The 21072-nt window shown below is 44.8% G+C and overlaps 1 protein-coding gene across 1 annotated transcript; it reads left to right on the forward strand.

Moving 5' to 3' along the window:
* The first annotated feature begins 152 nt into the window (after window positions 1–152).
* On the forward strand, window positions 153–14170 carry TBCCD1 (TBCC domain containing 1). The gene is made up of 8 exons (XM_043999347.1): window positions 153–498; window positions 3145–3525; window positions 5568–5723; window positions 7071–7437; window positions 10034–10220; window positions 10356–10853; window positions 12707–12855; window positions 13282–14170. The coding sequence occupies exons 2-7, from the start codon at window positions 3190–3192 to the stop codon at window positions 12834–12836; spliced, it is 1674 nt and encodes a 557-aa protein (XP_043855282.1). The 5' UTR covers window positions 153–498; window positions 3145–3189; the 3' UTR covers window positions 12837–12855; window positions 13282–14170.
* The last annotated feature ends 6902 nt before the right edge of the window (window positions 14171–21072 follow it).

A 21072-nucleotide genomic window follows, 5' to 3' on the forward strand; every position in this document is an offset into this window, starting at 1 on the left:
AATAGCGGGCAGTAGCGCTTTTTGTGAGCCTCGCCTCCTGCCTTGCTTTGCCAATCCCTAGAAGCGGTGGCTCCTCTGCCCTAATCCCGAACCAATCACCGGGAGTTTTACAGCAGGCCTTGCTTGGGGAAGTGAAGGGTTAGGTTTTTTCAAAATCGGAGGTCAACTGCAACTGGATCTTTTACCGACCCCTCACCATTGATTTTAACTAAATGAAATTCAGTGTTATACTTCCAAGGCGGGGGTTGTCAACGTGAACGCCGAGAAGCACCACATGATCTAGCGCCCGGGCGGTCCGAATCTCTAGCAGCCCCTTGAAGGAGGCTCTTGCGGCCGCTCTAGGCCTCCCGGCGGACTCGAATCTCTCCCGCTGTGTCTGCGCGCCTGCGCAGTGGCTCACCTCAAGCATCCGCAGAGAAAGACTCTGCGCAGGCGCAAGCGTGTGTCAGGGAAGCCGCTCGGGTCCCGCCCCCTGCTCTGACCGGGCGCTGACTGCAGGTAACGGCCAGGGCTAGTGGGAGGAGGGGGGGCACACACGCCTTTGGAAGCCAAAGGTTGACCCCTGACACCTCCCCCCATTTAAGAGAGGAGAGCTTTAGGGCTCCCCATTTGAGAGGGGTCTCAGGTTCCCCCCATGTATTGGGGGGGATCATTCCATGCCCTCCAATTTAAGGGGGGGCGGTCCTCCGGCCTCCCCTTTTGAGGGGAATCCGAGGGTCTATCCATTTGAGGGTCCCAGATTGTGCCCATTTGGGGAGGGGGTCGTATGGCCTCATTTGCTGGGGCATCACAGCTTCTCCCCTTGTAAAGTTGGGGGGGGTCATGCAGCCTCCCCAGTGGGAAAGGTCGAAAGGTCTGGGGTGCAGTGAATGCCATCTTGCTGGAGGGGATCCCAAGGCCTCCCCTTTTTTGGCGGGAGGGGGTTCAGTGCTTCCTTAGAAGGTTCATGGCCTACTCTCTGGATGGGGGGTGGGGGGGCGGTGTCACATGGCCTACTGGAATGGGGAGGGTCCCAGTGAGTGCCACCCAAACACTGAACCCAGCTCTGTCTGCCCTGGGAGTTGTGGCCCCGGGCTTAATACGGGTTGGAATCCTGTGACCCCAGGGGTCTGGAGGGTGAAGCAGATGCTGGATCCTAAAGGCAGGGGGAGAGGGAGGACTGGTGGGAAGCTGGGGGTCCCCAGAGGATGCTTTGATTGCACCACTTGCTTCTTCAGCCCCCAAACCCACCTCCTTTTGATTTCCAGGAAGATTTTAAAAAGCAAAACAAAACAAAAGGAGGAAAGTTTGGAGTTTTGGGGACCCCAGACCTTAGCTGGTCAAACCTCACATTCAGGGGAGCCTGTGCTTGAAAGCCAGGAGAAACTAATTAGGGAACTCTTTTATTATATGGAACCTGAAATCTGCTTCTACTTTCACCCACTTGTCAAAATTGTGCCCTCGGGAACCAAACTAAACAAGTTTCATCCCTTTTCTGCATGAAAGCCTTTAAAGTATTTGCAGACAATTGTCTTGTTCCCATTATGTTTTTTCTTCTCCAAAATAAACATCTCTGGTTTCTTCAATCCAGCCTCATGTGACAGACATAGTTTCCAGTTCCTTTACTCTCCTTATTGTTAAGTTGGCTTGTTTCCCAAGGATTCCAGTGGGGAAAGATTTCAGCACAATGGTCTTTTTGATGTGTACTTCAGAGGAAGAATTTATTCCAACTGCATGAATTTCACCTGATTTCTTTTTATTAACAGTTTGGGGAATTATTCAGTGAAAAGGAAGAGATGACTTTTTCAAAATAATACTAGGGACTTTAAAAGCACGCACAGGCGCGCACACACACACACACACACACACACACACACACACACACACACACACACACACACTATGGTTCTTACTTTTTCCCACAGGGAAAGAAGAAAGGGTCCATAACATTCTATGGGTGGTTTTTGAAGTTTTTCTGGCCCCCAGTTTCCTCAGAATGATCAATACAGCCCTGTGGCATTTTTCATTTATCCAGGAGACACAGTAGCAAGGAGAAACACTTTTATGGACAGCACCCACGCAGGTAAATGCTAACATGCCTCTATTCGAATATATAGAGATCGTGGAGGTGGCGAGATAAAGCAGGGCTGGGAAAAGGAGAAACAAACTCCCTGTGCCTTAAATTCTTAGAAGAAATCTGTGGAGCTGACTCTGGATCACTTTCGTTGGCATCAGTGACTTTCCACGTGCATCATTCAGGCCGTTTCCATTTTGTAGATATGCCGACGGTCTGCTAGATTTCTCTCTGTTGGCAGTGACACGGCTTTCCCTAGTATCACTGCCATGTCCTCAGTGAGGGTGTCTGTTGGAGCTCCCTCAAGGCCCCTTCCGCATGACTTTGTTACACCTTCATAGTCCTGGTGATGCACTTGGTCTTGGAACAAGGTCATGATTCTCCAGACAGCCAGGTGACCCTGCGTCATGACCAGAAGAGGTCACAGATTGCCCTTTCTTTTCAGGGCCCCTTTTAAAATGGAGCCCAATGGTTAGTCTTAGCATAGTGGATGTTCTGGATCTGGTAAAGTAGGCCAGGCTCAATCATGATTTGGGAGTTTCCGTGTTTACAACTAACGTTTGTAAGATGCTAGAAGATTGTTAAAGCACCAGGTCTCATCTGATCCTTCCGATGCCACCAGGAGACAGGCCCCAGAGGTGCTGTTAGGATCATTTTATTTTATTTTGTTTTTGTTTTTGTTTTTTTGAGAGGCAATGGGGGTTAAGTGACTTGCCCAGGGTCACACAGCTAGTAAGTGTTAAGTGTCTGAGGTCGGATTTGAACTCGGGTCCTCCTGACTCCAGGGCTGGTGCTCTATCTACTGTGCCACCCAGCTGCCCCCAAATCACATACTTTTAAAAAGTCAACAGACAAGCACAAACTCATACTTCTTGCACTTGCTTCTTCTAAAACATCGAGCAGAACCGTACAGGTAGGAATTGTTTTGTTAAGAAGTACCAGCTGCTTCTAATTCCATATTGCCAAAACTCTGCAGGCCTCTGGGTGCTACTTCAGTCTGTTGTTCATTTCAATATGTTGTCAGTGCCTCACTGGTAAATGTATGCATGTTTTTGTTTCTAGTTAATTTATACAGACACTTTGTTTCCTAGATTTGCAGAGGAGCCTCTTAAGACACAGATGGTGTCTGAATTAAAATGGAACAGTCAGCGGTCCACCTGTGGGTGAGAACAGAACCGTTTATAGTGGGCACTCTGCCTCTACCTCCTCCAGCCAAATTCAGCCTTCACTATCTCAGAAAGATATCCACTTATGTTCGAACCCGCGCCAGGGAAGGAGGTTACCCACGCCTCTTCTGGCCTGTGTGGAGACATATTGCCTGCGGGAAGCTGCAGTTGGCCAAGGATATTGCATGGCTTTACTTTGAGATCTTTGATAGCCTGGTGGCAAGAACCCCAGAGGAACGTCTGGAGTGGGCAGAGTTGGTATCGAGCTGCACGTGTGAGGAGGATGTGGAGAAACAGAGGAGTAAGGTAGGCCTTGGTGGTTCAGATGGGGTAGAAGCCATGGTTTGTGCAGTGGCATTGGAGAGCTTAGGGAGGCCCCTTGTGGCCTCAGAGAGCCAGTGTCTGTGGTTCTGAATTAGCCTCAGCCCCTCCAGCAGAAGCACCGCAGCAATCCCACAGAGAAGGGAAGCAGCCTCTTAGCCCAGGAGGGAAGACTGGCCATTCTTTCTGTGAAGTGAGGAGGCTGAAGAACTAGTTAACCTTTTTCAAATCACACTGTTCTAAAAGCTTAATCCTTGGGAGCGTGGCCAGCCCTAGCTGTGCTTTCACTGATAGAAGAAACTTGGGTGCTGCTCCTTGTCTTCAGGAGTTTCCGGGGGCACCGAGACGTGGATTTCCCTGAAGGAGCAAATATGTGTCTGAACTGAAACTTCGATGCCCAGATCAGGTCAGGTCCCGGCTTTCTGACTCCGAGGCAGGCTCTGTCCACACTTCTGCGCACTTCTCAGTCTTTAGGGTGGATAAAAGGCAGAAAGCGTTAGGCTAGTGCTGGTAGTGGCACGACCAGCTTGTCAGGTTGAAGGGGCCTTGGAGATTCTGTGGGCAAGGTAAAGTAACCAGCCAAGGCCTCCCAAAAAGGCCAGGCTGAGCTTAGAATTCGTGTTTCCTCACGCACACAAAATTAATATGCCCTATTTTTGCAACGTGCCAAATATGGAATAATTTACACTGGGAATTCACCTAAAGCAGGGCTTCTTACATTTTTTCCATTCATGACCCCTTTTCACCTGAGAAATTGTTATGCAGCTCTGGGTATATAGATATTAAAAATAGGTATACCAATCAAACATTTCCTGCCAAATTTTTCGTGACCCCATATAGGGTCAAGACCCAGAGTTTAAGAAGCTTTGGGTGAAGGTACCTTTGCTACCTTGTGGTGAGCTACAAAAAAGAGAACAGGATGCCAGCTTAGAATTTGGACTAGGAAACTGAAATGAAGAAAACTCCTGAGGAGGAAATGGGAGTACCCTAGAGTCAGGTACCACCCAGATGCTGTGGATTTATGTCAGGTATTTGCTAGTCTGTATAGCAGGTGAGCTTAGAGATACTCACATTTTTAAAAGTCCCATTTCCCAAATACCTCTTGACTTTTCAGGATTACTCCATAACTTGGTTGTCTCATGGCAAGAATGCTCGATTTCTTCTTTTTAGAATCAACCTTTTGTTCCCTTTAAACTTTCAGGAAGGGACTGTTCTCTACAGGTATCAGCTACATGGGCAGGTATCAGCCTTTGGTCTCTAGGGGGCATCAGGCACCTTTGGGAATGACTTTGTACGAACCTGTCACCATTTCTGGAAAACCAAATCAAAAGGGATGGATACATACCCTGGAAGAGCAGACCAGGGACCATGAAATTGTGAAAATGTGTGCTCCATTTTCCAGGGCATCTGATAAAGCAAATAATGGCCAAAGTATTATGTACGAATGCAAATTTGGCTTTATCATCTGACTAACCAAATTTGAATGGATCATAAAAATCTGGCCTTTTGGCCAGCTCATCTTCTTTTGGTTTTTTTTTTTGTTTGTTTCTGTTCTACCAGAATCTTGACAGGCTTCTCAGAAAATTCAGACTTCCTTGCATTTTTCCTTTATTTTTTCTTTGTATTTTTCAATTGTGGTTAAATTTAACTGTTAATGGGGCCTATGAATTATGCATAATATAGAATTTGATTTTAAAATGATAATCAGCTTTTGTTAGAGGGATTTCTGTTTATAACTTTTAAAACGAAGAAGTTTTTGAAAATGTACTAAATAGAACATTTTATTGTCATTTAAGGGAGTGGCCATGGAAGCTCCTCAGCCGTTTATATACATGGTTTTTAGATAATTGGTTCAATTTTTGAAAGTGCTGCAGCTTTTTAACCAAAATACACCTGGTGAATGATTCTCACGCTTGGGTTCTTTATCTTCTGGTAAAATGAAATGTAGCTGTGCTCTATTTATTCGCAGCCTGGTCGTTGATTTTGTTGATCAACATTTTGAAGTTTCCTATTTTCTTTTTGGACAGCTTTCAGTAGATACCCTCCAGTTCCTGCTATTTTTATATATACAGCAGTTAAACAAGGTCTCCCTAAGAACATCTTTGATTGGAGAAGAGTGGCCAAGTCCCAGAAACAGATCTCCATCCCCTGACTTGACTGGAAAATCCATCTGTCATAATAAGGTACTGTGGTCCAGACATCACAATTCCCTTGTGAAGGGATCACATCTCTCAGACTGATCCATTAGTCTGGGATTCCTTTGTGAGTCAGTAATCTGCCGGTGACAGAGGAAGAAGACTGTAAGTCCCTAGTGTTCCTGTGCTTACTTTGTGAAGTAGCCGCCCACGCTCCCATGCATTTAACTTTCCCATCCTTTAAAAATATATGAATACCTGCCATTTACATATTTGATAAAAGTATTGTGATATTTGCAAAATGCTTTGAATGCCACTCAATACATTTACTATCAATTAGTCAATCAAGAAGTATTTATTAAGCACCTACTGTATGCTAGGCACTGGGATAGACTGAGTGATGTCAGTCTTCAGGTGATTGGCCCAGATGTTGCCACAGAGACAGACAAAATGGCATTATCTCTTGTGCATAATTCCTATTTTTGTAGATGTCTGAGAGATCCTGATGACCTCCAATAAAGCATATAATCCTTCATTTTATGGTCATATGAAAAGCAGCGTGGTGCCAGCTTTGGAGTCAGGAATACCTGGTTTCAAATCTTAATTCTAACACGTCCTACCTGTGTCATTCTGAATAAATCACATCCTCCCAGTGACATAGATGGTCCTCTCAGAATACGGCTTCCCTATGAAGTCCCAATCTGCATCAGCATGATGATGTTAGTGGTCTAGATCCCCCTGAGAAAGAAAATGCAGGGATGTGTCAGGTAGAACTATCGTAGTGTTTGGAAGTGTTCTTAGAAACAAGAGATGCTGTTTTGTTATGACTTCCTCTCAAAAGCATTCTTTTGTTCAGGGGTAACTTGCCCTTTTAATCTACATGCTGCATGGTTTCCTCCAAAGGATGGTAAAGTATCTGTTCTTAGACGATCTAAGCTAGCCAAATGTCTGATGTGATCACATCTGTGGTATATTTGATCTGAGACTAAGGGTGCCTTGAAAAGCCAAGGTAAAGAGAAAATCCATCTTCTGACTTTTCCTCCCTGTCTTGCAGATACTCTTTGGAAAGAATTTATTTGATCCAATGTTTTGTTGTTGTTATTGCTGAGTCATTTGATCATGTTTGACTCTTCATGACCCCGTGAACCATACTGTCTATGGGATTTTCTTGGGAAAAATACTAGAGTACTTTTGCCATTTCCTTCTCTAGCTCATTTTACAGATGAGGAAACTGAGGTAAACAGGGTTAAGGAACTTGCCCAAGGTCACACAGCTCTGGTGCTGGAGTTGAACTCAGGTTTTCCTGACTCTAAAGCTGGCACCAAGATGCCTCCAATCCAATGTTTATGTCTTAGGAAAGCTCTTCACTAAGACTGCTTTCTTTTGACTTCTCAGACCTGGAATGATTACAGCCACCAAGCCTTTGTCTATAATCACCTGTCCTATCTACTGGAGCTTCTTTTGGACCCAGAGCAGCTCACTGATTCCTCCCACTCCACCCATAAAAGCTTGGTCTCTCCCGAAGCTGTCCAGGCCCTCAGCTTTCTCATTGAAGGCACAGTCAGCAAAGCCAGGAAGGTCTATCCGCTCCATGAGCTTGCGTTGTGGCAGCCTCTGCATTCAGAGAGCGGCTTCTCAAAGATTTCCAAAACCTTCTCCTTCCCGAAGCTGGAAGCCTGGCTCAGATGCTGTTTGACTGCCAACCCCTTTGGCACATCTGCTTGCCTCAAGACCGGAAAGAAGTTGGCTTGGGCCCAGCAAGGTAAGTTCTAATTTCTGGAGCATCCCCAGTGGAATGACTTGTTGTTTCTGGGGTCTGAATGACCTTGCTTCTTCTGTGTCTAACCTTAAAAAAGAAAGAAACTCAGGAGAGACAATGAAGAGGACTATATTCTTCTTTTGTCTTAAAGTGACACCAACCTCAAAGAGATGGTCGAAGGTATTTAAATAGATGTATGTTATTCTGCTCTTCCTATTTTTGTTCGTTCAATTCCATTTCTATTGCCTCCAGAAACTTATCTGGGACAGTGATGCTAGAGTTCAAATGAGATAACATTCTGCTTTGCCTTTGATGCTGAAAGGAATTGACTAATTTTTTTAATTTAGTATTGATCTTTTCCAGTTTCATCTTTAAATGCCCTTGGGATGATTTTGCTATTTGGTTATCTCATCAACCTTTATTTCAACTAATTTTTTCTCTTATCTTCCCTGTTTCTTCCTTCTTTTGAAGCAATATTGCTTATCACCTCCAATTGCTTCTTCCTACTTTATGAAGTAATCATGTTCAGTGTCCTCCATCATCCTTTTCTGAGATTTTGCAAAAAAGTTTCTGTTCTAAACTGGTGTCATTGGATGCTGTATTTCTTGATCTGGCAGGTAGTTCATGATTTTTGTCAATGGAAGCCAATTTTAGGCTCTTTGTGACTTTTGATTTATATTGGATAAATTTTTGTTTGAAACTTTTAATCGATGTCTATATCCTGTCTTTCATCCATTTCCCATTTTAAGTGTCAGTGACCTGGTTAAATAGGTCAAGCTGCAAGTGCCTTCATTACCTCATATTTTTCTCATTTTTATGCTTCTCCTTCCATATTAATTTTGATCTTTTCTCTAACAAGTCAGGAGTCTGACTGTACACAGATAGCTGATTTTAGGATGATACCCACAGGAATAATGAATCATTTCACATAATCAATATTGATTTTTGGCAAAGCTTTTTTTTACAGAACATCTTCATGGTGTCTGGACCGGGGCTTTGATACAGTGGCCTCTCCCCTGCCATACTCATGACTAAGATTTCCCAACTCGCTGTTTCTCAGTCATTGCTTTTATCCACTTTTGTTCATACGGATGTTACCGAGTATCACAATGTGGGTTGATTTAATCTGGATGTTCTTCTCAGAGTCTGTGCATAATTTCTCCGCTTTTTCATCTGCTTCTTTGGGTGTATGTACATAATCAATCAGTAAGCATTTATGAAGCACCTCCTGTGTGCTGGGCACTGTGGCAAGCCCTGGAGATACAAAGAGAGGCAAAAGACAGTCCCTGCCCTCAAGGAGCTTTCAATCTATTGAGGAAGAGAACATGCCAGCAAATAGAAGCAGAAGCAGCAATATCCTGGACAAATAGGAAATAAGAGGGCTTGGAAGGGCTTCCTGTGGAAGGCAGGGCCTTACTTGGGACTTAAAGGAAGGCAGGAGGCTCAGTAGTCAGAGCAGGAGGGCGAGTGTTCCAGGCTTGGGGGGCAGCCAGTGAAAAGGCTCAGAGCTGAGAGCTAGAGAGTCTCACTGGTGAAGCAGCCGGGAGGCCAGCGTCATTGCACCCAGGAGTACGTGCTGGGGAGTCATGTACAAAGAATGGAAAGGCCGGAGGAAGCTAGGTTGTGAAGGGCTTTGAATGCCAAACAAAGGGTTTTCTGCTCACTTCTGGAAGCCCGAGGGAGTCCCTGGAGTTCACTGACTTGTGCTTGCGGAAAATCCCTGTAGTGGCCAAATGGAGAGTGCCTGGAGTGGGCAGAGACTTGAGTCAGGCAAGCCCCCCCCATAGCCCGCGCGGTGATCTGGGCAGCTGTTCTCATGGGGTCCCTTCACAGCGCTTACCAGGAGCCCTGCAGTGCGCAAGAATCAACAAGTCCCAGGAACTTATGCTTCTGGTGGCCCTCAGGCAGGATCAGCCCAGCGCCCTAGTTTGCCCCTGCAAAGAGAACCTGTGGGCCACACTGTCTAATTACCGCTCACTTTGGTCTTCTGGTCTTGTTTTTAGCAAGCATGTTAAAGTCGATAGATTCATTTCCCATCATAGTATGTTCATTTGATGATTATTGAGCGAGAGTCTCAAGTTTAGAGGAGAAGCAGCTCCGTAAAGTTGGAGGTGAGAGTAGGAATAAAGAAAATGTTTGGGAGAGTGCAGCAGCTGTTCAAAAGCACTGCTTGGCAGTGGGGAAGGCCCACTTCAGCATAGGCTCATGAATTTTTCATGTGCCAAATCCATGTGATTTTGTGGCTTTTTCCAGCAATGCCAAACAGCCCAATAACAGGGAGAGCAGATGGTGACCCCACTGGTCAGATTGGCCTTGGGGAGAGTGGACCTCCAGGAACTAGAGACTGTAGGGCTCTAAGAAGAACCCCAGGGCCTCTGTCGGGAAATGAAATATGGTTTCTGGTGGGCTCAGGGTCACATTTGGTGACCTTGTTTCACCTAACTGTCAAGTGTGCTTGTCGCACATACGTGAATGTCTCTCGATACTAATGTTCCATTAATTTCATTAAATTGTATTTAATTCTTGTTTGCATGTGTTTCTGTGTATGTGTGCATGTGTCTATGTGTACGTCTATGTGCATGCATGTGTGTATTTGCAGTTGAAGGAACTACCAAGAGAGCCAAGATTGCTTGCAATACGCACGTGGCCCCCAAGATTCACCGCATTGTGGTGATGACCCAGGTGTACAAGCAGACATTGGCCAAGAGCTCTGAGACCTTAGTTGGTGCCCACGTGAAGATTCACCGATGCAACGAGTCTTTCATATACCTGCTGTCACCTTTACGGTAAGCAGCTCCTTGGAACCAGGAGGGTTCTCTTCGTTTATGACATTTTACATCATCCCCAGCTCTGCCTTCACAAAGCAGGGCCGTCCAGTTCAGGAAAGCATCCCCACTGACTCCCTGCCTTCTCCTTTTCAGGTCTGTGACAGTCGAGAAGTGCAGGAGCAGCACTCTTGTCCTGGGACCCATACAAACAGCGCTCCACCTCCACAGCTGTGACAACGTGAAGGTCATTGCTGTTTGCCATCGTTTATCGATCTCTTCCACCACAGGCTGCACCTTTCACATTTTGACACCTACACGCCCTCTTCTCCTCTCTGGAAACCAGATGGTGACATTTGCACCTTTCCACACTCATTACCCAATGCTTGAAGACCACATGGCCAGGACCGGACTGGCCACAGTGCCCAACTACTGGGACAAGCCAATGATTGTGTGCAGGGAGAATAATGATGCAAGGGTCTTCCGGCTCTTGCCCCCCTGTGAGTTCTATGTGTTTGTGATCCCATTTGAGATGGAAGGGGACACCACAGATATTCCAGGGGGTCTCCCCCCAGCCTATCAGAAGGCCCTGGGCCAGCGAGAACAAAAGATACAGATCTGGCAGAAGACGGTGAAGGAGGCAGGCTTGACAAAGTGAGTGAGTCATTCCTAGTGACAGAAATATATTTGCTGCCTAAAATATGGCCAAAAGCCAACACTTTTGCAAACCGTCAACACTGTAATCTTCCTGTTCAGAGGACCCGCATCTCCCCTCAAGTTCTGGAGTTCAGACTTCTCTGTGTCCATTTGTTTCAGTGTAGCACCTCCCCTGAGTGCTGTGTGGAACACCACGGCAGTGCCAGGCCCAGGCCTGACCTTAAGTGGTTGGTGATGTGGGTGGGGAAATAAGGCTGGCACCCAAGAAGCAACCCGGGAATTATACAAAACAATAGAAAGTCAAGTGCTGGGTTGTTAGACGGTAACAGCTGATGAATTCAGCAAAAGAAATTAGCCTAATCATCAGAGATGTCATCTGGTAGAGGCCGAGCTCGAATGAGCGGGAGCTGTAAGACTTGGGGGCACTCCTGAAAGAGCATTGATTAATGTGCTGCATGCCAGGCTCTGCGTGGAGTGCTGGGGGTACGGATGCCAGCAGGCAGTGAAAAAAGGTGTGACCAGGGAGGGGGACAGGAGCACAAGCAAGCGCGAGTGGGGGAGGAGAGAGAGAAGCTGAAATCAGGTCGGTGGGGCCAGTTGTCGGAGGACTTCAGCTTTCAGCCACTGAGAGTTTGCACTGGGTCCCTAATCCCCGAGGAATGTGCCTCTTTGTATCCATTTCTATTATTTGGTGATTGGTAACCTTGGCAAGTTTGGGTGACATTGCCAAGCCATTGGCGGCCGCTCAGTCCGCGTCTGCTCCTTCTTTTTGCTGATTCCAGCAGCCTGAAGTTGTCGTTGGTCGGCCATCAGTCAGCAGGCATTCATTGACAGCTCGCCCGTGCCACACGGTGCTGAGCACTGGAGAGGCAAAGAAAGGCCAAGACAAGGACCCTGTGTAGGGACCTGGGGGTGTAGTCCGAGGGTTTTATTTGCTTCTAGTGGCAATAGGAGCCGATGCAGTTTATTGGGGGGGGGGGAGGGTGACATAATCAAAATCCCTTTAGTGGCTGAATGAAGGATGGATTGGAGTGGGGAGAGACTTGAAGCAGGCAGACCCCCACCTCCCTCCCCCAGCAGGTATTGCCGGACTCCAGGCATGAGCTGATGAGCGCAGTGCCAGAGAGAAAAGGGGGGCATGTTTAAGAGATTCTGCAGAGGTGGGATTGGCAGGCCTTGGCACCATATTGGATGTGGGGGGTGAGAGAGTGAGGAAGCCAGGATGACCCCTGGGGTGATGGAGGGAAGGTAAATGGGGAGAGGGTTTAGGGGAGAAGATGATAAGTTCTGTTGTGCATGTGTCAAGTTTGAGGCATCTCCTGGGCACGCATTCGAGAAGCAGGCTCTGTGGGGATGGAGGGAGAAGGCAGCTGAGGCGTGGTTGCCAAGTCCAGAGTAAGGCCAGAAAAGGCTCTTTGGATGCCTTTTCTTGGACAAGACTTTTGTGTCTTGATCGGTCCCAAGTGAAACTGGAAGTGAGGAGACAAAGCAGTGCCTTGTTTGGAGAGATGCTAGACTGTGATCTTCCTGCAGACCAATAGCAGAACGAGGAACAGTAACACTCAGGTCTCTTTGTAAAGAGAACTCTCTCTGACCAATCTGTTTCCTTTTGGTAAACAAGTCATGAGTCTTGTGAATGAGGAAGAAGAAATAGCTGTAACGTGCTGGAATTTTGTCTTTGTCTTCTGGTAGTGTAGATGTCCCAGGCATGGGGGCTGCTTGGGGGGGCGAGAAACTCCTCAGCGGATAGCGATATCCATGTAACTTGTGATGATCTGGAGTAAAAAAGGTTGTTATCCTAGGAGCTAATCATACCCGGATTGTTTTTTCTTCCCTCTTCCACATTTTAGGGATCAAAGGAAGCAGTTCCAGGTGCTGGTTGAGAACAAGTTTTATGAATGGTTGATTAACACAGGACAGAGCCAGCAGCTTGACAGTCTTGTGCCTCCCGCAGCAGGTTCCAAACAGGCCGCAGGATAAGACGTCAGACAAAGCCATGGTAGGTCTGGGATGTTTTTAAACACTTTCTACATGTTAGCAAGGAATAACCCAACAAAAAACACTGCAGTGAAGCCAGAGAGATGAAGGCCAGCCATCACAGCAGAACTGTCTTCTTGAGCTCCCGTCCCCACTCATAGCTGACACGCCCACTACATTCCGTTTCTAAACCTTTATGACTCTTTTTCTGACCCTCTTCTCCTTAGCTGCTCCAGAGCGATGGCTTCTGAGGGACACATATGTGCCTAGTACATTTCCAGACTTAGCCCCACAGAGCACTTGATTTCTGCTTCCCCACGGCTTACGGGCGAAATGAAGGACCACACTGGTGGAGACAGAAACACAGGCGGACCTTTCCTGCTAACACACAGGGAAGAGGGCTTGGAAGTGGGCTTACTCATCACACAATTTTGTCTCATTCTGTTAGGTGTCAAGAGAGGGATGTCTGATGTCAATGGACAAGGCAGCGCAGGAGAATGGAGGATCCCAGCAGGAAAAAGACTTGCACGTGAGCCCTGCCTCTTTCTCCACACACCTCAGAATAAAATTTATCGCGAATTTTAACACAGAAAACCAATTGTAATGATTCTGGCACGTTCCTGTCCTTTCTAAGGAAATGTGTGTGATCTGTTCTGTTACTAGCAGGGTGCAGGAGACATGACAACATATTGAAGAATTTTAGTACCTCAAGGCTAAGTTAAAGGAATTATCGGGGCAGCTGTTAGCACTGGAATCCATTGGGTTTATCCTATGGGAGACTTTGGCTTGATTTAGTCCCTTACTCTCTTCTTATAGAATTAAAGGAATTGGAGACAAAATCTGCCATATAAACAAGGGGTCTCACAAACCAAAGAATGCCAGTTTTTATAATTTTGAAGATGGAAAAGTTGGTGACAACAGTACCATGTTATTATTTTTATACTGAAGTGTCAGGCTATTGGGTTAGAAATGAACAGCCTTTATCTGGAAGCAAATAGATGCTGCCCCTTGTAGAGCTAAAGAAAGATATTTTTATATGTCTACTGAAATTTGGTATGCCTTTAAAACTTTTTTGATGGAAATATGCATATATATATATATATATATATACATATAGCTATAGATAATGTTGTTATTTCTTGGTGTACAAAAGTCAGAAGAAATATTTTTGTATAGAGATTGTTCTAGCCTTTCATCTGTGAAACAATGAAATTTAAAAAAAATAATGTTTATTACTTATCTGTTGGAAATTGTAATTGGTAATTTTGCTTCCTTGTAAGAATATAGAGCTTCTACCTTTATGCTTGAGATTTTCAAGTAGAGCTATTCTGTGATGTCAAAATAAAGTTTACATTTTGTTAGAGAAGCTTATTTCCTTCATTTAAAGAAGTGGGGGAGGGAGATGCAAGATTTTTTGGGGGGGAGGAGGCAAGGCAATGAGGGTTAAGTGATTTGCCCAGAGTCACACAGCTAGTGAGTGTTGTAAGAAAATAATGGGCTTTGCCAACTCCCAAAGGCCCCTGCTGGGATTGATTGGATTAAGATTGATTGGATTGACTGGCTTCACTGATTAACTCACTTAAAGTTAATTCAATTAAAACAACACACCTTCCTGGCCCTCAAGAAGGTGTGTTCTCAGAGGGTGTGAACTCTGACCTCAACACGGGACCACACTCAAGTCCTGTGAACCAATAGATATGTTTGATGCTAGCCAATTAGCTTGAAGCAGCGTGTAAGGACTGCCTCTCCTCCATTTCCATAAAAAGCTTCCACACACAGTTACTCAGCAGTTTGGTGCTCAGACAGACTTCTGGTGGAGGACTTGAGGAAGAAGCAGACCAGGCTGGAGCTCTAGGCTTGATAGGCCTTTTCTTAACTTTCTGACCCAGGTGTTCTCTTTTCCCTAATACCTGGTATGCTTTAATAAATGCTTAATGCCCAAAGCTTCTAATTTATCATTTGTAATGCTAAAGCTTCTAATTTATAAGTAAACCCTAGTTAGCTTTCCCTATACTTGAGACAGGAATAAGGTGACCACACATATAGTTTTATTCACCACAGTGTCAAATGTCTGAGGTCAGATTTGAACTCAGGTCCTCCTGAATCCAGGGCCAGTGCTTTATCCACTGTACCACCTAGCTGCCCCAAATGCAAGATTTTTTAAAAATTGTTTTTATGTTTATTTTCAGTTCCAAAATTTCCCTCTCCCTCACCCATTGAAAAGGCAAGAAATACATATGAAGTAATGCATAACATTTCCACCTTAGTCATGTTGTAAGAAAAATAAAGAAAAAATATGCTTCAGTCTTCACTTTGAATCCATCAGTTCTCTCCCTGAAAGTGGATAACATTTTTTATCATGAGTTCTTTGAAATTGTTATGGATTACTGTATTGATCAGAGTAGCCAAGTTTCAGTATTGATTATTGTTACAGTATTACTGTTACTGTGTGCAGTGTTCTGGTTCTGCTCACTTCACTTTGCATCAGTTCATGTTAGTCTTCCCAGGTCTTTCTGAAAGCATCCTGTTCATTATTTCTTATAGCACAATAGTGTACCATCACATTCATATACCACAACTTGTTCAGCTATTCTCCAATTGATGGGCAGCCCCTCAATTTCCATTCTCTGCCACCACAAAAAGAGCTGCTGTAAGTATTTGTACAAATAGGTCTTTTTCTCTTTCTTTGGGATACATACCTGGTAGTGGTATTGCTGGGTCAAAAGGTATGCAGTTTTATTGTTTTTGGGGAATAATTTCAAATTATTCTCCAGAATAGTTGAGTCAGTTCAGAATTCCACCACCAATTTTTCCACATTCCCTCTAGCATTAGTCATTTTCCTTTTCTGCCATCTTAGTCCATTTTCTTGGTATGCAGTGGTACCTCAGAGATGTTTTAATTTGCATTTCTCTAATCAGTAATGATTTAGTGTGTTTTTCCATATGATTGGGTTTTTTTTGGGGGGGGGGTTGGTTTTGTTTGGTTTGGTTTTGGTTTGGTTTTGCAGGGCAATGGGGAATGGAGTTTAACTTGCCCAGGGTCACACAGCTAGTAAGTGTCAAGTGCCTGAGACCAAATTTGAATTCAGATCCTCCTGAATCCAGGGCCAGTGCTTTATCCACTGTGCCACCTAGCTGCCCCTCTATACGATTGTTAATAGCTTTGATTTCTTCTTCTGAAAATTGCCTGTTCATATCCTTTGACCATTTATCAACTGGGGAGCTTTTATTTTTATAACTTTAGGCTCAATTCCTTACACATTAGAGAAATGAGGCATTTATCAGGAAAACTTGCTATAATTTTTTTTTCTCAGTTTTTTGCTTTCCTTCTAAATTTAGCAGCATTGGTTTTGTTTCTGAAACAACTTTTTATTTAATGTAATCCAAATTATCCATTTTACTTCCCGTGATCCTTTCTGTCTCTTGTTTGGTCATAAACTTCCCCTATCTAAGTCTGACAGGTAATTTTTCCCATGCTCCCCTAATTTGCTTATGTCACCCTTTATATCTACATCATGTAATCATTCTGAGCTCATCTTGATATATGGTGTGAGGTGTTGGTCTGTTCCTTGTTTTTGCCAGGCTGCTTTCCAATTCTGGTCAAATAGTGAGTTCTTACTCCCAATCCCTTGGTTCTTCATTTATCAAGCACCAGGCAACTGTGCTCAGTTGCTTCTGTGTGTTGTCTACCTAATCTAGTACATTGATCAATCTCTTTTTTATCCAGTACCAAGTTGGTTTCATGATTACCGCTTTGTCATATAATTTGAGATCTAATGCTGATAGATTTCCTTTCTGTACATTTTTTTCATTGATTTCCTTTCATATTCTTGACTTTTTGTTCCTCCAGATGAATTTTAAAATTATTTTTTCTAGCTCTATAAAGTGGTTTTGTGAATTTATTTAGGTAATACTATTTTTATTATATTAGTTCAGCCTACCTGTGAGAAATTAATATTTCTCCAATTGTTTAGCTCAGTTTTTGTTAGTTGTATGAAAATTATCTTGTAACCATGTTTATGTTTATATTTATATACTTCCTGTGTGTGCCTAGGCAGGTGGCAGTATTTGGTATTGTCTACAGTTAGTTTAAATGGAATTTCTCTTTCTGTCTCTTCCTCTGGGTTTTCTTGGTAGTATATAGAATGATTTGTTTGTGTTTATTTTATATCCTGTAACTTTGTTAATTGTTTTAGTTTTTTGGTTAATTCTCTCCCCCTCACTCAGTACACACCATCATATCTTATGCAAAGTGATAGATTTGATTCCTTTGATTTCTTTTTCTTGTTTCATTGCTATACCTAGCACTTCTTTTTTTAGTGTTCTTTTTCCATTTTTCCTTCTTTCTTCCTTTCTTCCTTTCTTCCTTTCTTTCTTTCTTTCTTTCTTTCTTTCTTTCTTTCTTTCTTTCTTTCTTTCTTTCTTTCTTTCTTCTTTAGTGAGGCAATTGGGGTTAAGTGACTTGCCCATGGTCACACAGCTAGTAAGTGTTGAGTGTCTGAGGCCGGATTTGAACTCAGGTACTCCTGACTCCAGGGCCTGTGCTCTATCCACTGCACCATCTAGCTGCCCCTCTTTATTTATTTTTAAACATTCATTTAAAAAATGTTTTGAGTTCCAAGTTCTCTCTTTCCCTCCTGCCCCATTCCTGCCCCTTTCTCCTCCCCATTGAGAAGACAAGAAATGTGATTTCAATTATAAGTGTGAAATCAAGCAAAATATATTTCCATATTAGCCATATTGTAAAAAACACTAATAAGCAAGAAATGACAAAAGGGAAAAAATTATGCTTCTATCAGCTCTCAGAGTTAATCAGATCTTTCTCTGGATGTGGGTAGCATTTTTCATTATCAGTCCTTTGGCATTGTCTTGGAATGCTATGTTGATTGTTGTTATGGTTAGCATTTCCAAAACATTATCCCGGTGACCCTGGACATCCTCGCTTCACCTTTGATCTTACTGGGAAGGCTTCTAGTTTATCCCCATTACAGATAATGCTTGATCTTGGTTTTAAATAGATACTACTTATCATTTTAAGAAGGGTTCCATTGGTTCTTCTGCTTTCTAGAGTTGTTAACAGGAATCGGGATTGTGTTTTGTCTAAAGCTTGTATGCATCTATTATATAATCATAGGAATTTTGTTATTTTTCTTACTGATATAGTCAGTTCTGCATAGAGTTTTCCTAATACTGAACTAGCCCTGCATTCCTGGTATAAATCCCACCTGGTCATAACATGGTCTCTGCAATAGATTACTGTAATCTCCCCAAAGTAGTGAGATTTAGAGGTAGGCACAAATGCCCTGGAACTGTCTTGCAAAACTCAGGGTTGGGTGATGACATAGACAGGCCTGTTGTTTGTGCCTCAGCGAATAAAAGGAGTGGCAAAACGTGGGCTCATCACTTTCTGGGCGAGGTTTTTAACAAGGTATTGTCAAGTGAACCTTTCTGTTTGAGGTTGCACATCAGCTGGTGAGTGGCATTGCAGACCAAATTTAACAGACTGGGCTGGAGTGAGAAGCTGTGAGAATGATTCTGGGGTGTGGTTGGAAAGCCCACCTTGTATGCGGCCCGCCTCCTGACAGAGAGGTGACAGACAGGCTCAGCTTGGAGGGGGAGGCGGCTGCTCAGTCCCTGGGTCATGTCGCACTCTTCGTGACCCCGTGGACCACGGCAGGCCAGGCCCTCCTGTCCTCCCATCTCCCAAAGACTGTCCAAGCTCATGTCTGTTGCTTCCTTGACACCATCCATCCATCTCCTCCTCCAGCATCCCCTTCTCCTTTTGCCTTCAGTCTTTCCCCATCTGATCGTTCTCATTACATGGAACCCTTGATACTTACAACGTGCAGCCAGTGCGGGATAAGAAGAGCCAAGTGGCCTGGTATAGTAGATGAGATGCTGCAATTGGCGTCAGGCAAACCTGGGTTCGGATCCCCACCTCAGCCACCAGCTGTATGATCCAGGGAGTCACAATCTCTCTGCCTCCACTTCTGCATCTGTTAAATGAGTGTTCTCAGGCCCTTCCTGTTCTGAATCCAGGACCCTGTGATAGCTTTGCTTTTGGCTTCCGATCTCCACAGACTCCATAGGGCCAGTCACCCAGGACACTCTGTAGATGCTTGTTTTCCTCGTATTCTAATAAAAATGGTTTGCGGGATGCCCTGTTTGTGTCGGTGGAGGGAAGAGAGGATTTGGTGTTTTGAAAGGAGTACAGTTGGCTATGGAAACGACAATGCTCAGGGAGAACGAGGATATTTCATGCTCTTATCCCAAATATGAGGATAGTCCGGCTCGCCAAGGGCCCAGATTGGGACCTTCAGACCAGATGATCTGAGCTGGGCCCTACCCAGGACAGAAGTGACAATGGGGATGGCTTAGTGTGTTAGACAAGGGTGGAAGGAGAGGAGGACTTGGGCAGCAAAAGTCTGGGGAGCAGTTATATAACTGATTGGCTGACATGTGTTTGCATCAGATCAGAGACCAGCTCTGCTCTGACTTTGGTTTGCTTGCTTCTCTCTCCAAGACAATAAGGCACAGGGAGGGGACCAAGGCATGAGGATCTTCTGTTTGTTTTCTTTGTACAAAAATGTGAACGGGAGACTATTTTTCCAAGTCAAGGGGCAGTGGCTGAGCAGGCGGAGAGCCGGTGCTGGAGCCAAGAAGACTGGACAGGGTCACTTGAGGATCAGTGACCCGGGGCAACTCTCTGAGGCCCTGGCAGGGGAGGAGTCAGTCTGCATTCCCAGGAGCCCTTTCCTCCCCCAGAGCTCCTTCCTTCCATGAAATAAGTCTGGTCCCTCCTCGGTCTGGGTGTCGTAAGGGGTTCCTCCCTCACACACATTACAAGCAATTTTACTTTGCCTTTGGGTTTTTGTTTTAATGAGACTAAGAGCACCAGGTCAGAGGACCTGGGTTCAAATCCTTGTTGTGCCCCTCACTACCTGTGTGACTTTGGGGAAGTGTCTTTACCTCTCAGCCTCAGTTTTCTCAACTGCAGGGTTGGACTAATTGGCCTCATAGGTCAAAAGGAAGGGACCTTCCTTTTCTGAATCTGTGACTCCAAGGCCCCTGTTAAGAACCCAGTCCTCGTTCTCACATGGGGTGGTTGGCTATAGGTACCAAGGACAGCTCCTCTTTCTTTTCTTTTCTCAGTTCTTCCATCCAGACAGTGAAACCACTGATTTCCACCTGGACATTTCACTTTGCCAAATCAAGGAACATCTGAGAGAAAGAATAACCAGGCAGCCACAATGCCTTTGTGAAGGGGAGGAGGTCTAAAGAGTCCCCCTTCTCTTCCAACCAAAGGAGAGAGAGCAAAGGTGGGCCCCGTCTCCTTCATGGCTGCACCCCAAATATCAGCATCATTCCGCATCTGACCCCAGAGGTCCAAAGAGGGGCCAGGCCCCCCGAGAGACCACTCTTCAATTCGGTCTCTTTGAAAGGAAAAAAACACGGACAAATGCACGTTGAAAATGACACAAATGAAAAGCTATGATCAAATTTTATATAGTTTAGATTTAGGTTATGGTAGAGTGTGTGTGTGTGTGTGTGTGCATGTATATGTGTGTAACTATGTATGTGTATGTGTGTATGCATGTGCATGTATGTGTGTAGTGCATGTATGTGTAAATGCATGTGTGTGCGTAAGGGAGAGAGAGAGAGAGAGAGAGAGAGAGAGAGAGAGAGAGAGAGAGAGAGAGAGAGATTGGGCATTGGGAGGGTGGGGAGAACAGACAGGAAGTCTAGCCTGTTTCCAAACCTAAACAGTTCACCAGGAAACAGCAACATTTGAGATGCAAATGGAGGGACATTTTCCTGCATGTGTCATGACATGTCCAAAGGCAGCTAACTCTGTGGACAGTTTCAGAAGGGAAGACCCAAGGATGCCAGAAAAAGAATCCATTGCCATCTTAAATCCCAGTGCTTTTGTGCATGGGTTGGACTCATTGGCTACTGACACCTGCTGCCGACTCCCAAATGCTGCAATTCCGTGGATCCTCAATCTTGTCCTGGCAAATCCATCACTTTCTCCACCACTGTGGATCCCAGTCCCTTTCTAACTTAGCCAAAGGTCTTTGAGGTCTGCTGTGGCCCCCAGCTGCCCTTCAGCCAACCCTATTAGCGAGCATTTCTGCAGTTACTTGGGCCTGGTCCTTATATGACAGGCATCCTTGCAATCCTGGTGCCTTGCTAGAAGACTTTGAACATTGCTAGACCTTGCTAGACCTCGAACATTTTC

This window comes from Dromiciops gliroides, chromosome 4 (assembly GCF_019393635.1).
Source record: "Dromiciops gliroides isolate mDroGli1 chromosome 4, mDroGli1.pri, whole genome shotgun sequence".
NCBI classification, from domain to species: domain Eukaryota; kingdom Metazoa; phylum Chordata; class Mammalia; order Microbiotheria; family Microbiotheriidae; genus Dromiciops; species Dromiciops gliroides.

Excerpts from the sequence above, each read along its gene's own strand:
- TBCCD1 (XM_043999347.1), top strand. The coding sequence starts at position 3,190 with ATGGAACAGTCAGCGGTCCACCTGTGGGTGAGAACAGAACCGTTTATA. Across the intron at positions 3,526-5,567 it reads TGGAGAAACAGAGGAGTAAG|CTTTCAGTAGATACCCTCCA; the intron begins GTAGGCCTTGGT and ends CTTTTTGGACAG. Across the intron at positions 10,854-12,706 it reads AAGGAGGCAGGCTTGACAAA|GGATCAAAGGAAGCAGTTCC; the intron begins GTGAGTGAGTCA and ends TCCACATTTTAG.